Source organism: Pseudorca crassidens, chromosome 17 (assembly GCF_039906515.1).
Source record: "Pseudorca crassidens isolate mPseCra1 chromosome 17, mPseCra1.hap1, whole genome shotgun sequence".
Classification (NCBI taxonomy): domain Eukaryota; kingdom Metazoa; phylum Chordata; class Mammalia; order Artiodactyla; family Delphinidae; genus Pseudorca; species Pseudorca crassidens.
Window position 1 is genome coordinate 3,598,697 of NC_090312.1, and position 14,569 is coordinate 3,613,265.

At 46.0% G+C, this 14,569-nt stretch overlaps 1 protein-coding gene across 20 annotated transcripts in view; it reads left to right on the top strand.

The window, feature by feature from the left end:
* The window catches only part of PTK2 (protein tyrosine kinase 2), a 252,734-nt gene that overhangs the window by 134,589 nt on the left and 103,576 nt on the right, over positions 1–14,569 (top strand). For 19 of the 20 annotated variants that reach the window (XM_067712794.1, XM_067712793.1, XM_067712804.1 and 16 more), the window contains 3 exons: positions 2,065–2,119; positions 10,421–10,561; positions 11,078–11,155. In XM_067712794.1, coding sequence (XP_067568895.1) covers positions 2,065–2,119; positions 10,421–10,561; positions 11,078–11,155 — 274 coding nt within the window. The remainder of the gene's footprint in view (positions 1–2,064; positions 2,120–10,420; positions 10,562–11,077; positions 11,156–14,569) is intronic. The other variant, XM_067712801.1, reaches the window with a different exon arrangement.

Consider the following 14,569-nt stretch of genomic DNA (forward strand, 5'->3'; position numbering starts at 1 on the left):
TCGTGCACCCTGCTCGACCCCTCTCCAGAAGCAGAAGTCCCAGGAGGCACGCCTGGGCCCCCGGCCTTCCTCTTCCTGGTGCCTCGGCCTTCCCTTGTCACCTTTCATTCAGCGCTGCTGGCTCTGCGTCCAGAGCATCCCTGAGCCTCTGCTGCCCACCCTCCCTCCCACCACCCTCCTCCGGGCTCCCAGCAGAGCCTCCCTCATACCTGCCTTCCAGCCTGTGTCCTCCCCTCCTCCCTACAGCACGTCTGCTCTTGGCACCATCAGGTCACGCCTCCCTCTGCTCATGATGACGGCTAGTCAGGCCTGTAGACCAGACTCTCGCCAGACAGGAGGGGCATCCCGGGTGCTTCCGGGGGAAGGGGAACTACCCGTGTAGAGTTCTAGGGACTTAACACATTCTCACTGTCTCCTCAGCACCGCCGTTGGCAGCAGGGATTAGCATCCCTATTTTACACGTGGGTCACTGAGGTTGACAGGCATGAAGGCATAGCCAAATCCTCCTGCGGCAAAGCCAGGATTCCAGTGCAGGGCTCCCTCTGTGAAAATAAGTTCTTTATATTATGGAACAGCTGCCTGCAAAGGCAGATAGGGAAGAAAGTGCTCAGGAATAATGCCTCTAAGACTCTAGGGTGTTGGTTTATCTTTTATGTGCTTATTTTGCTACTTCCCATAGTGATTAGCACCCAAATCCTTAAAATGCAAAGTTCCTGTCTTTTTAGGAGGCAACAAAAAGTGGAAGAACTTGGGTGGACACTTTTCCCTGTTCATATCTGAAAAGATAAGGAAGGGAAGTTATAAACAAAAGTGGTTAGAAAAATAAATGGAAAGCCAGGAGTTACATGAATTTGCTGATAAGTAAATCCAGAAAACAGTGTGTCATAGGAGCTGAGGAAGGACTGTGTACGGGAGCAGTGAACAGTGTCATCATCATCACCACAGAGTGAAAAAGAATATGAGAACTGAGACCAGGATTTAGCAAGGAGTTCGTCGGTTTAGGTACTAACTAGTAGAGTATGGAATAGGGGATTAAAATGTTCGGATCTAGAGTCAACCATATAAACTCTGACATGTTTTCTATGGTTTCATTGGTAATACTTGCTAACTTACAATTACGTGTGAAGAAGTCATCCCTGCTTTATTTTTTTAATATACTTTATGTTCATTTTATTTTTTTATGTAATCCTGAAAAGGTACCTTTATTTCGCTTTTCTCCTTCTTGATCCTTTTATATTTTCCATGTGTCTCCTGATAATCTTTCATGTCTAGAGGCTTTATTTCATCTTACTAGCGCACGATTGCCCTCTAGTGGCCAAAAGCCTGGCTCACTTAGTACCCCAAGTAAGTAGAAAATGAGAGTGAGCCGTTCTTTGCATCGGTTTTCTTGGCCGGAATGCTTTGAGGCTCTTGTTACTAACGATTGATTTTGTAGCTTGGTCTAAAGAAAACGACTGGGATTTTCAGCATTTCCGCACATTCAGCTTTTTGACCTTAGGCCACTCACTTAATTTCTCTTTTTTTGTTTTGTTTCCTGTGTGAAACTGAGATTGTAAACATTGATTAATGTTAATCAAAAAGTTTATTTTTAAAAACAGTCAACCTTTAGGATTAATCTAAGGTATTTAAGCTTCCCTGCTGTATCCCAGATCTTTCCCTAATCAGGCCAGTCTACTTTCTATACAAATACAGTGCGTTACCCAGTTGGAATCGAGGTTTATAAGGCTAACCTTCAAACAATGCTCAAAGGAGAACAGTTTGTTCACTGTTGTAATTTACAAAGAGGCAATATTTTAGAGGGTTTGCAATAGTAAGACTTAAAAAAAAAAGACTTTCTACCTAAACCAGCTTGTATCGGTGTTTCCTGCACAGATCTAGAAAATTACTTGTCCCACCTGTTCCATGACTGTGCGGGTACATTGGAGCTTTATTATACTTATTTCCTTCTAGAATAACATGTGGAAGGGTAAATAATTTAAACTGCTTTTATGTTCTTGCGACAATGTCATGTTATTCATCGATTTGGTGGTGTTATTTGTTAATACACTTCTTTTTGTATTTCAGAAAAGATGTTGGTTTGAAGCGATTTTTTCCTAGGAGTTTACTGGACTCAGTCAAGGTAATTAGCCTGCTTTATCGTAATAGGCGACGCGTTAGGCGGACCCCTCCCCCGTGGTGTGCGGTTTTCTCCTTTCCGTGTGAAAGTCGTAATACAAAAAGCTGGCAGTTGCTCTAGTCATGCTGAGGGCAAGCAGAGTTTTAGAGGCGTAGCATCCCGCCAGAAAGCCGCGGTCTCGCCGCTTGGCTGTGAGCGCGTCCGGCCAAGCACAGCCCCAAGAAGGCTGCGTGCACAGCGGTCCTCGTCGCCTGAGTCTTTGCGGTCTCGGGTGTTTTGACACACGAAAGTACAGAAGCGGCACGGAAAAGAGCCACAGTGGCAGCTGTAGCGTGTGTGCGCGCATGCGTGCGCGTGCACGCGTAGAAGTGTGTTCTGGAGGTCTGTCTGCTCTTGTTTCCACCAAGGGCACTCCTCCCCGTTAGTAACTCTTGCAGGACACCAGTTCCTGTCTCTGCCTGTAGCTCCCACTGCAGGGGAGGGGACACCGGGGACCCGAGGTGTGGTTCCCCAGCCCATCCAGAACATGGTCCAGTGTGGTGTGAGGACGCAGCTTTGGATCAAGATAGAGTCCAGCTCAGCTGAGCTCTGCCATTTCCTAGCCTCATGGTTTTGGACCTGGTTTCTTATTTCCACAAGGAAGAAAATAATATTTTGTAGGGTTGGTGTGGCTGTTCAGCAGATCGGTGTGTGTATGTGTATAAACTACTACCACAAGTACCTCTCACAGTGCAGTTTATAAACTGTGGCTGTTACTGCTCTGACTTTCTATCACAGAGGACATGTTCCACACTAGAGCACCTGTGTGGAAGACCATCCCACTCACTGAGGCCCAAGTGGGATAAGACAGAACACAGTGGTTCAAAAACTGGCTCGGAAGCCAGACTGCCTTGGTGAAAGTTGTGACCCGATCACCTTGAATCACTTGGGACTCAGTTTGACCTGGAGAGTGAGGCTCTGGCGTGGGCGCAGAAGCCCACCCTGTGCATTGGCCTGCCCTTTGCTGGGTGGACCCAGGGGGAGACGCTCACAAGTGTAAGACACTGTTCCTCAGGGCATTTACCCCATCACTGGACAGAGAAGTGCACCACCCAGTGTAAAAGTAGAAAGCAGGAAAGGATACGAAAATGGCTATATCACATTAATAGCACCATCAGTGCTCAAACATTAGTCCCAGGGTGGCCTGAGAATTACTGCGAAGTCTCCTTAGAGCTGTGTGTAGATAAGCAGTTATCACAGGAGGTATGACTGCTGGCATTTGGGAGTCCAAGAAGTTATTCTGTATTTAAAAAGGATCCTCATACTCCAAACAAGCCACCCCAGGTCCATGTCACAGGTGCCATGGTGTGAGTGTAGCTGAGGTGAGAAGGCCCCGGGGAGGTCCCCCATCGCCGGCTCTTCTAAAGCTCAGCCTCGGCGTCCTCTCCCGTACAGACTGCTCACCTCCCTAGGGGGGCTGCAGAAACATCCTCCACCTTAGGGCCCTGCTCAGGGTCTTAATTTTTAATTTTACTTTCTCAGGTTTTAATTACTAGATATTTACTTGTTTGCATTTTGTCTGCCTGCTTCCACTATATTTTAAGATCCACGAGGACAAAGATGACATCTGCTGTGTTCTCTGCCCTAAACCCTGTGTTTGGCATAATCCCGGGCACACAGTAACATTCGCTAAATCTTATTTAAGTGAAAAAATGAATGAATAAGTTTAAGGGCCACTTGAAAGATGACTGGACTTAGAGGAGGCACTTTCCAGGTAGAGGGTACCGTGTGGAAGGAGGCATGAGAATAGCGCAGGTGATGATACTCCTTCACAAGGTAGAAGAACCGGAAGGCTGGAGAAGCTCGTTTCCCTGGGCAGCCCGCTCTGACCCTGCTGTCACTCCAGAAACGTCCCCATTCCTGCACAGGACTTGTCCCCTCCAGGTGTCTTTCAGGCTGTCCCTCAGGACCCAGCCTGACTGGCCTTCCTCATCCTCACCCTGCTGCCGACCCTGATGCGCTTCTGCTGCTGTTTGAGCTCCACCGGGCAGTCAGGTCAGCCCTGTGACTAGAGCTCAGACACTGTGGTCGCCTGTGTGGACGTCAGTACTCAGATGAGAGCACGTAGGGGCCCTGGGTGTTCATGGCAGGGGAGGGACATGGTCACCTTTTGGACTTTAGAACATAAACCTGACAGCAGCATGGAGGACAGATCAAAAGCAGCAACACTCCAGCCAAGAAGGCTTGGAGGTGATTAAGGTGATCAAGGTGAGCAGTGTCAGCCTCGGAGGCAGTGGTGGCCGAGCCTCGTGTGTGCACGGGTAGTGGAGGGGAAGGAATTGACCCTCGGGAGCTTGAGAAAACTTCGCGAGCCAAACAGATAGCACTTGTGTTTTCTGAAAGGTTCAGTTGCTGCTGATTTTGATGCGAGCAGGGAGAACAGAATTGACTTCTAGCTTCTGTTTCTTAGGTACAGATTCGTCTAGTGTTTCATTTCTCACACGCTTTCTAATATAAAGGAAATCAGTATACTTTTGTAAAACAAATAATGTATATTTGGCTTCTTAAATAGCTTAATCAGTAGCTCATATCCTTCTGCCAAAAATTTTTCACCTTCTATGTAAATTCTTTCAACTGATTGCCGTCAGACTCTTGTGGGTATGACTGACATAAACATATACCCATAGGTATGTAACAGCTACAGTGCAAATTAGGTTGTGTTCAGACAGTCTCCTCTTCAAAACTATTGCCAATGAAACTTCAACTAACAAGAAATTCACATCAGCTTCTTATTTGTCCCGGACTAGCCCTATAGAATGGCTAGACCAATTAGTATTTGCTTTTCCAAAGGCCATTTTGTTTTATATGCCTTTTTCCCTTCATATCTAGACTTCTAGAAGATCATTTGTAGTTAATGCTCACGTTGAAGTGTTGAAAGGTTACCTTGTATTTGATGGAACTTAAGCTATGATTGATTGATGGCAAAACAGGATTGGGGTATATGTGCCCGATTACTAAGGATAATTTACAGTATATTTAAATTTTCTGACTCTTTGATCTCAGTAGTGCCAGAGGCACATTTTTAAAAACACTGTACCAGCAAAACTAACAAGTCAATCCCAACCTGAGGGTAGTCTACAAAATTGACAGCTAGGCGATGGGGAGACATGAGTAAATGCAGTGTGGGGTCCTGGAGCAGTGAGAGGGCGTCAGTGGGCAAACTAGGGGCTCTGAGTAAAGTCCGCAGCTAGTGTGTACTCTTGTACCAATGTTGGTGTCTTAATTTTAACGGATGTTCCAGTGTCGTGTGAGATGTTAACTTCCGGGGCAGGTGATGGGGGGAGGTGGGCACTGGGCGAAGGGCAGGAATTCCGTACTGTCTTTGCAGCTCTTCTGTAAATCTCAAATTACGTTGCAAATAAAATAGCCAAATTTCAACTTATTTGAGTATAATTCACAGTAGAAATCTAATTTCAGAACTAGAAATGTTGCAAGATCAATAGTTACCAGTTTTTTGAAGTTTCTGTACTTCAAGGTAATAGAATGGTTTCCTAGTCCTATCAGGAGCACTTAGTTTAGTCATTCCCATCCCTGTGGTTAGCACGGAAGTGCCTGGCTCAGCAGTCATTCAGCAGCCAGCTCCTGGCATCTGCTGTGTGCCAGGGAGAATGAAGCCTGGGGTCAGCACAGAAGTGGCCGTCTGGTCTGGGCTCCTGTAAGTAGGGTGGAAAAAAAGCACGCTTCAGACGTACACACGCACGCACACACACACACACACACACACACACAATGGAATGTTACTTAGCCATAAAAAGAAGGAAATCTTGCCATTTGCAGCAATGTGGATGGGCCTTGAGGACATTGTGCTCAGTGAAATAAGTCAGACAGAGACAAATACTGTGACCTCACTTATATGAAAAGAAAAAAAGCTCATAGATACAGAGAACAGGTTATGGTTGCTGGAGGCTGGGGTGGGTGAAATGGGTGCAGGGCTCCAAAGCTACAGACTCCGGTTGTAAGTAAGTCCCAGGGATGTGATGCGCAGCATGGTGACTGCAGTTATTAACACTGTTTTGCATATTTGAAAGTTGCTGAGAGGGTACGTCTTAAAAGTTCTCATCACAAGAAAAAGAAATGTGTCACTATGTGAGGTGATGGGTGCTAACTAGACTTACTGTGGCGATCGTTTCACAGTATATACAAATACTGAATCATTATATTGTACACCTGAAACTAATACAACGTTATACGTCAGTTATAGCTCAGTTAAAAAACACACTTTGCATGCACTGTTAACGTATCTATGTTTAGCATTTGGTAGGTGGGGAGATAATTCCTCAGTTAATGTTTCTTAGCCTGTTACTCTTTTCTTGCATGTTTTCTTTAGCACTACATTATAACTTTTTCATCCAGGAAGCCCTCGGAGTCCATTGTTGCTAGCAGCATCTGATAAAGATTAGGTTGATTAATATGCAATTATTTTTGTTGTTCAGAGGCTGAATAGCAGCAATGTCCGACGATTCATCCTGGTCATACTGCCTCACTTTGAGTGGCTTTCTCTCTGTATATGAATTGGTTTAAGACTGACTAGCATTGATTGATAGATGCCTTGTTTCCTAAGTCTGGGCAAACACAAAGCTGATGTTGAAACCCTATAAACAGGGAAGTGTATTGATTAATATCAAGAGATTCTAGGGAGTCAGATTTTGTGGAATTTTTTTCCTTACTGAGAAAGGAGAAAGAACTGATGCTCTCTGAGGCATCCTTCTTAGAAACGAATCTGGGGCTCCTTTCAGATAGCGAGGGTTTTGTAGTTCCTGCCCAACACTGGTTGCTGCAGGCCGGAAATCTCAGTCCTCTTGGGTGGCCACACTGGAGTAGAGACCCCAAGAAAGCTCGGGCACTCACTCCCGGCCAGGCGCACCCGCTCTCGCTTGGCGGGGAGCCGGGGTGTGGCTCTGTGTCCTCAGGAAGCCAGCCCTGAATGGGCGCGCTCCCTCCTTCAGCTCCTGCGGCCGCTGCCCATGAGTGTGACTTCCTGTCTTAGCCGGGTGACGTGTAGGCCTCGGGAGGGGCCGGGCAGAGCAGCACGCGGAAAACTGACAGAGTCAGCTGGATGGCACAGAGGCGTGAACCTGTAGCTCAGGCTGTCTGTCTGCTAGCACTGCACAGTTACTATTTTCAAACCTATTTGCCCAGTTGCTCAGAAGTTTTCCGGCAGGTTGAATGGTCAGGTGCACAGTTTAGTTGACCCATTCCACAGGTGCTGGGGGTCAGGGGACCACAGTGAGGGAAGGAGACGCGGAATTGGAAGCGACTGTGCCATGGGGTCGGCAGGAGAATGAGAATCAGCAGGGACCATAAGGTGTTGCGTTTCATCTTTACACGTGCGCATATTTACCTGTTACGTGAGAGTTATTTCTACACACTTAACAAAGAACTAACTAACTACATATAATGCTCACATCACAGATATTTCCATTTCCTTGTTTTTCACTAGTCTCTCTTCTACCAGAATTCTGTATCCACGGGAGACCATCACAGAAATCAAAGCAAGAGTGGGGCTGCTGCGTGGGAAGCTTAGAGAAGAGAACATGGCTTTTGGAAAAGCACTTTGAGGACGTGGCAGTGCAGTGGGTTTTGAGAGGTGGGCGAAAGAGGTCAAGGTTGCCGCCTAGGTTTCTGTCTCTAAGCAGCTGGGAGATTTGCTGAGATGAGGAGGTCCAGGCCTGGAAGAAAGTCACAAGTTCTCTTGGTGGCATGCCAGGTTTCAGGTGTCTGGGAATTTCAGGTGGAAAGCTCAGGTGGGCACGTGCATATGTGTGGGTCTAATGCTCAAGAGGAGACGCAGAGAGTGTTTGCAAAGCCTGGAGTCAGAACAGCTGTTAAATGCCGTCTCAGCTGTGGCGAGAGTGGCCTTTTTCAGTCTCTGGGCTCGTGGCCAGAGCTTGGACGGCTCTTCCCCAAACCACGCGTCCCAGACTTTTCTTTTACAGAGTGTCCAAGGCCAACCACTCATGTTGTAGGTGACATCTGATAGTCAAGCCTTGCCCTTGAACCCATTTTGCTTCTCTTCACTTTAGTTCCTGTGATCTAAAACCATAACTGATTCTCTTCCAATTGCCTGTAGTTCCACACTTGGCTCACCTGTCAGAACCCCAGCCCTGGTTAAAACCAATGTTGGCCTACCAAGCAGGCTTTGGCCCGCACTTCTTTCCTGCGGCCACTGTATTTGTGGGAGTCATCAGGCCCCATGCCTGTAATCACGTCGGCTGGAGACCGTGAGGTTCTGACCCAGCCCTGCTGTCTCCTGAGCTCGGGTCTGTACCCAGCTTTATGCTCAGTGGTTCAGCTCGGGAGACTTGCGGATCTCAGGCACGTTCAGAATTAACGGGACTTGATCTTCCCGGAGCCCCGCCCCTTCTGTTTGCCCGCTTGTTCCACCCAAAGCTCGAGTTGTGTCGACTTCCCGCTTTCCCTGCCATCTCGAGCATCACCCAGGTGGCCATGCGTGCCCGGCGCCGGTCTTCCTGCTTCCATTCTCCCCCACACCTTCTCTGCAGGAGCAGAGCCAGCTTGTGAAATAAAAGTCACCAGCCCTAGGTTATCTAGGGCCCACTCTCTGCCCCCTGCCGCCTCGCACCCTGGTCTTCATCTCCAGTAACCGCAGCCCCTCTGGAACTGGATCCCACGCTGACCACTGCTCCTAGCGGTCCAGCTCACTCTGCCGTGTCCCAGATCCAGAAATCCTTTGACCACACTGGCACCTTCAGGCCACTCCAGGCAGGCTGTCACTGCCCTGACCCACCAGAGTATGCCACCCCCTGCTGATTCACGTGCTCCCACTTCCCTGACTGCTGAGATTTGCAGGCCGCCATGGGATGAGGTCCTGTCCCTGCCCCTCCAGATCCCACCCTGGTCCTGTCTCCAGTCTCCTGGCTTTGCTTCCTGTCTGTGTGCATCTCACACCGAGGCTCAGGTGGCCCCTGGTATTCTCTAAGACCCTCCTCCGCCTTGCTTCTCCTGGTCTTGGCCATTTCAGTTCAGTGGTAACTCTTACCTCTCAGTACATCCTGTTGATTCTGTTTTCAAAACAAATCTGAAATCTGACTACTTCTCACTCCTTTCTGCTTCTACACTTGTGCAGCAGTGCCTGGGTCCCATCACCTCTCGCCTGGATTATTTTGTTGGCATCTCACTGGATCTCTCCTGCTCCCTTCATACTGTTCCCAATGTAGCGGCCAGAGTATTCCTGTCAAAATCTATGTCAGATCACAATATTCCTATTCCAGGCCGCCCCAGGGCTTTGCATCTCACCAGGGTGGACCCAGTTGCGTCCTGTGGCCTGCACCCTCTTGTACCCTTCCCCAGACCTCATCCATCACACATCCTTTGCCCGCTGGCCCCCTCAGGCCACACTCCTCTCTCTGACACACCATGGACTGTGGGCTCACCACCCTCCACCATCCAGATGCTCATGGTTTATAAATAGAAAACTCACATAAACGAAAAGTCACCCAGAGATCACCTGTGATCCCACTACACAGAGAAGAGAGGCATGGCTGTTTTGTCTTCACTGTGCGTTGGTGCGTGTGCCAGCCTGTGTGAGGCCCATATCCTGTGCTCTCCTTTTAAAGGCTTCTACACTACAACAGATTGCCTTGTCTTATTTTTTCATGTAGCACTGTGATACGGATTTTCATGTCAGTAAATGGGATGTGCACAGCAGTCTTAGGACATCTGGGTAGCAGACACACTGCAGTGTGCATGGCCGGTTGTGGGGTACTCTACACGCTTCCGTGCTGAACCTCCTTGTTGCTGCATCTTTGCACAGTTCTTTCATCATTCCTAAAGAATAATTTCTCAAAGGTTGTGGTTTTAAAGTTTTTGATTTCTTATTGCCAAATTGCCTTCAGAAAGGGTGTGTCGACTTCCCCTCCCAGGTTGGGATGTGTGAGTGCCTTTATGTCCCCTGCTTTGCTGACTTCAGGTCACATGCGAATATAGCCCTTATATTTTTAATGCCTAACTGTTTACTACATGTTCTAATAAGCCAATTATTGCTTTACCAATTTCTGTTTACGAAATAAAGCTTGGTACTGCTGAACTGTATACTTTAGAATGGTTGCGATGATATATTTTATGTGTATTTTACTATAATTTTTTTAAATAAAAGAAACAAAGCTCTGATAAATACAACATTTGGTGAACGTAGGTGGTATTAAGTGGTGGCTGGACGAGAAATGTTCCTCGGTGTTGGCTGTTATTGCTGTGGTCTTTCCTCATTGTTGGCTCTAAAAAGATGTTTGTAATTTTATCATGCAGGCCAAAACACTAAGAAAATTGATTCAACAAACATTTAGACAGTTTGCCAACCTTAATAGAGAAGAAAGTATTTTGAAATTCTTTGAGATCCTCTCCCCAGTGTACAGATTTGATAAAGAATGCTTCAAGTGTGCCCTTGGTGTAAGTATGGGGACTTGGAAATAGGGTGGGACTAGGTGTGATTTCTTTTGCTTTTTCTTATCCACGTATATCTAAATTTCTGATTGAAATCTAATTTGTCACATTTTTAACAACATGAGAATATTTTATCATTTTACAGTGGGAAAAATACAAAAAAAAATGTGTCAACGTGAGACTAAAACCATCCTTTTTTAATAGCATGCCTAAGATTTTTTTTTTATTGCAGCCCAGCGATTCATTGATTAACTGTTCACTAAGGGCTAGTTTACCTATTCATATAATCTTCCCAAAGAAACCATTGGCTTGAGACCCACTGGAACGAGCGCAGTCTGTCTGTCTCTGCTTAGGCTCAGCAGATGCTGCACCGTGAAGTTGTAAATATTTTGTATTATTTGGTTACAAAGATCAGTAGCAAGCTAGTGCAGCCCCCTTTGGTCCTTTAATGTGTCCATGGTTCTTTATCTAAAATATCTTTTTCCTTCTGGTACCTTTGCCGTCACCCGTTTCACCTTCAAGTCGAGCTGGATTATTTCGGTGGAGCTGGCGATTGGCCCCGAAGAAGGGATCAGTTACCTCACAGACAAGGGCTGCAACGTAAGTGCGCTTTGGACAAGTCTTGGGAGCGGCCTGTGTGGAACACACCTCCTTTCGGACCTGATTGTGGACAAAGGGGAATCAAAATAAGGAAATGAGGATCCTCTTGGAAAAGACATCATTCTGCCATTAAAGCTTTCCGTTTCACAGCGTTTATTGCTCAAGGGAATAAGAGGAAGAGACAGCCTAGGTTGAAAGTTTTTGAAATTCTTTAGTTGGGAAGGAAGGGAGTCACACAAATGGCACATATGTTGGTGAGATCTGAATGGGGTTGTTACAGTTCATCTGGAGAAGTTTTAGATACTAATTTCTTCATTCACTTCTACATATAATTTAAGTATATTTGTACTTGTATCATGTCCTTTGAAACAGCCTCTTCTGGCTCTTTCCAGGATCAAAAATATCACTAAGAAAAGGGCAGCCACCCCAATAGAGGATGTCCGAATAGTTAAGACGTAAGTGAAGCGACGTTCAGCCCCATAGTCATCAGATAAATGCACAGTGTGATACTGTTACACACCTACCAGAATGGCTGAGGTGAAAGAGATGAGTAATTCCAGGTGTTGGCAGGCATGTGCAACAGCTGGACGTTTCATACACTCTGTGAGGGTATAAAGTGCCACGACCTCTTCAGGAAGCTCTGTGACGTTATCTGTCTTCTCTTTGATTTGTAGTCTCTTGTATTCTCTTGCCAGGTTTTCTTTGTCCTTTCGCATTTAACCCGTGTGGAATTTTGTGTATGGTACAAGGTGGGCCTGCGGTGTGTCCAGAGGGTGGGCTCTGGAGTGTGCAGCCGGGGTTCCCAGTGGGTCACCCTCATGCTGGCCGTGTGACTTTGAGTCCATTTCTTCACAGCTGGCTCGTGTTTCCTCGTCAGCAAAATGGCAATAATAATCACAACTACCTAAGAGGGGTGGTAGGAGAATGAAGTGGGTACTGAGTGTGCAGTGTTGAGATGAAGGCCTTGCACAGAGGGAGCACTTAGAGGATGCTGGCTGCTGTCATTGTCCCCTTGTTGTCCTTCTTGTTGGTATCCCAGTGAGCAGCCAGCCGTGTCAGCACAGTAATCGTATCTTTCACCTCTGAACTGAGTGTCTGCCATCTTTGTGATCTAGTTCTGGATCCTCTGTTCTGGTCCAAGGACACAGTTCTCTCTTTCTGTACTGCTTCCATCCAGATGGGACTGCTCTAGTGGGTGCTGCATCCCCGTGTCATCTTTTGTTTGTACACTCTCTGCATGGATTGTTTTTCTTTTGTACACTTTCCTGGCTGTTACTGGCTATTTAATCTTTCAAAACCAAATTTATAGAATTAGCAGAAAATTCTGTTGGGATTCCAACTTGTTTGTTAATTTGTGAAAGTAGATATTAGTTAGTTATCTGTCCAAGAATATGGTATGTCTTTCTATTTGTTCAGGACTTCTTTTTTTTTTTTTTAATTTACTTATTTATTTATTTATTTTTGGCTGCATTGGGTCTTCTTTGCTGCGTGCAGGCTTTCTCTGGTTGCGGTGAACGGGGGCTACTCTTCGTTGCAGTGTGCGGGTTTCTCATTGTGGTGGCTTGTCTTGTTGCAGAGCATGGGCTGTAGAGCTCAGACTCCGTAGTTGTGGCACATGGGCTTAGTTGCTCCACGGCATGTGGGATCTTCCTGGACCAGGGCTTGAACCCATGTCCCCTGCATTGGCACGGGTGGACTCTTAACCACTGCGCCACCAGAGAAGCCCGTTCAGAACTTCTTTTACATCCTTCAATAAGATGTCATAGTCTTTTTTTGTATAGTTTATTTTTTTTTTTATTTTTTTTTTGTGGTACGTGGGCCTCTCCCTGTTGTGGCCTCTCCCGTTGTGGAGCACAGGCTCCGGACGCGCAGGCTCAGCGGCCATGGCTCACGGGCCCAGCCGCTCCGCGGCATGTGGGATCTTCCCAGACTGGGCCACGAACCCGTGTCTCCTGCGTGGGCAGGCGGACTCTCAACCACTGCGCCACCAGGGAAGCCCTTGTATAGATTTTTTGTATTAAGCTAATTCATAAGTATTACAGAGTTTTTGGCCTTATTGGGAAAATTTTTTTTGGCCATTTCCAATTTAAAATTCATACTGTGAGCATAGCAGAATATACTTGATTGTTTATCATATATTCAGCAACCTTGTTCATTTAATAAGTCATTTTTTATTAGAATCTTAGATTTTGTAGGTATATAATCATGTAATCAGCAAAAAAAAGAATAGTTTTAACTTTTTTCTCTAATCTATGCAGTTCTTTCCTGTTCTCATATTCACAGGCACCTTGAAGATCATGTTTAAAAACGGGTGGTAGAGGATATCCCTATCTTGTTTTAGGTTTTAATTTATCAGTTAAAAGTATGTCGGGCTTCCCTGGTGGCACAGTGGTTGAGAGTCCGCCTGCCAATGCAGGGGACATGGGTTCGTGCCCCAGTCCAGGAAGATCCCACATGCCGCGGAGCGGCTGGGCCCGTGAGCCATGGCCGCTGAGCCTGCGTGTCCGGAGCCTGTGCTCCGCAACGGGAGAGGCCACAACAGTGAGAGGCCCACATACCGCAAAAAAAAAAAAAAAAAAATGTGTGTCATCATTCAGGATAATTTCTGATGTTGGGTTTTAGTAATGTATCTTTTAAAAGAAATACATTTATTTATTTGGTTGTGTGGGGTCTTAGTTGCAGCACATGGGCTCCTTAGTTGCAGCATGTGAACTCTTAGTTGCAGCATGCGTGTGGGATCTAGTTCCCTGACCAGGGATCGAACCCGAGCCCCCTGCATTGGGGGTGCAGAGTGTTATCCACTGCGCCACCAGTAAAGTCCCTTTAGTGAAGTATCTTTCATGTTTTTAAATTATGCCTTTCTTTGCTTAGCGTTTTTATTAGGAGTGGCTACTAAATTTAACTGAAGGCTTTTTCAGCCCTAATGATATGATCCTGGTGTTTTCCCTTTTAATTTGTTATTAGTGTATATTATCTTGATTAGCTGTGCTGATATTGAGCCATTTAATAGCTCCTACTGGTTATGCTGTATTATTCTTTGGAAATAGTGATTTATTATATTTGCTAATATATAGAATTTTTGCAGCTATTTATAAGTGAAATCAGTCTAGTCTTTTTATTTTAGCTCTACGAGGACATGATATTAGAAGTTACACTAATTTTATCAGGCGAATTAGGGGGCTTTTCATCATTTTGTGGCCTGAAATATTTTAAGTCAAGGTAGAGTTGTGTGTTCTGTGAAGGCGGATAGAATCAATCTATGTAACCACATGGTGCCTTTTTCAATGGTGGGTGTTTAACCGTTTTTTCAACCTCTCCAGTAGTAATAGATCTATTCAGGTTTTCCAGTTCTTGTGTCAGTTTTGGTAATTCATACTGTTAGCGTTCTCATCTGCTTTTCTACATTTTTAAATT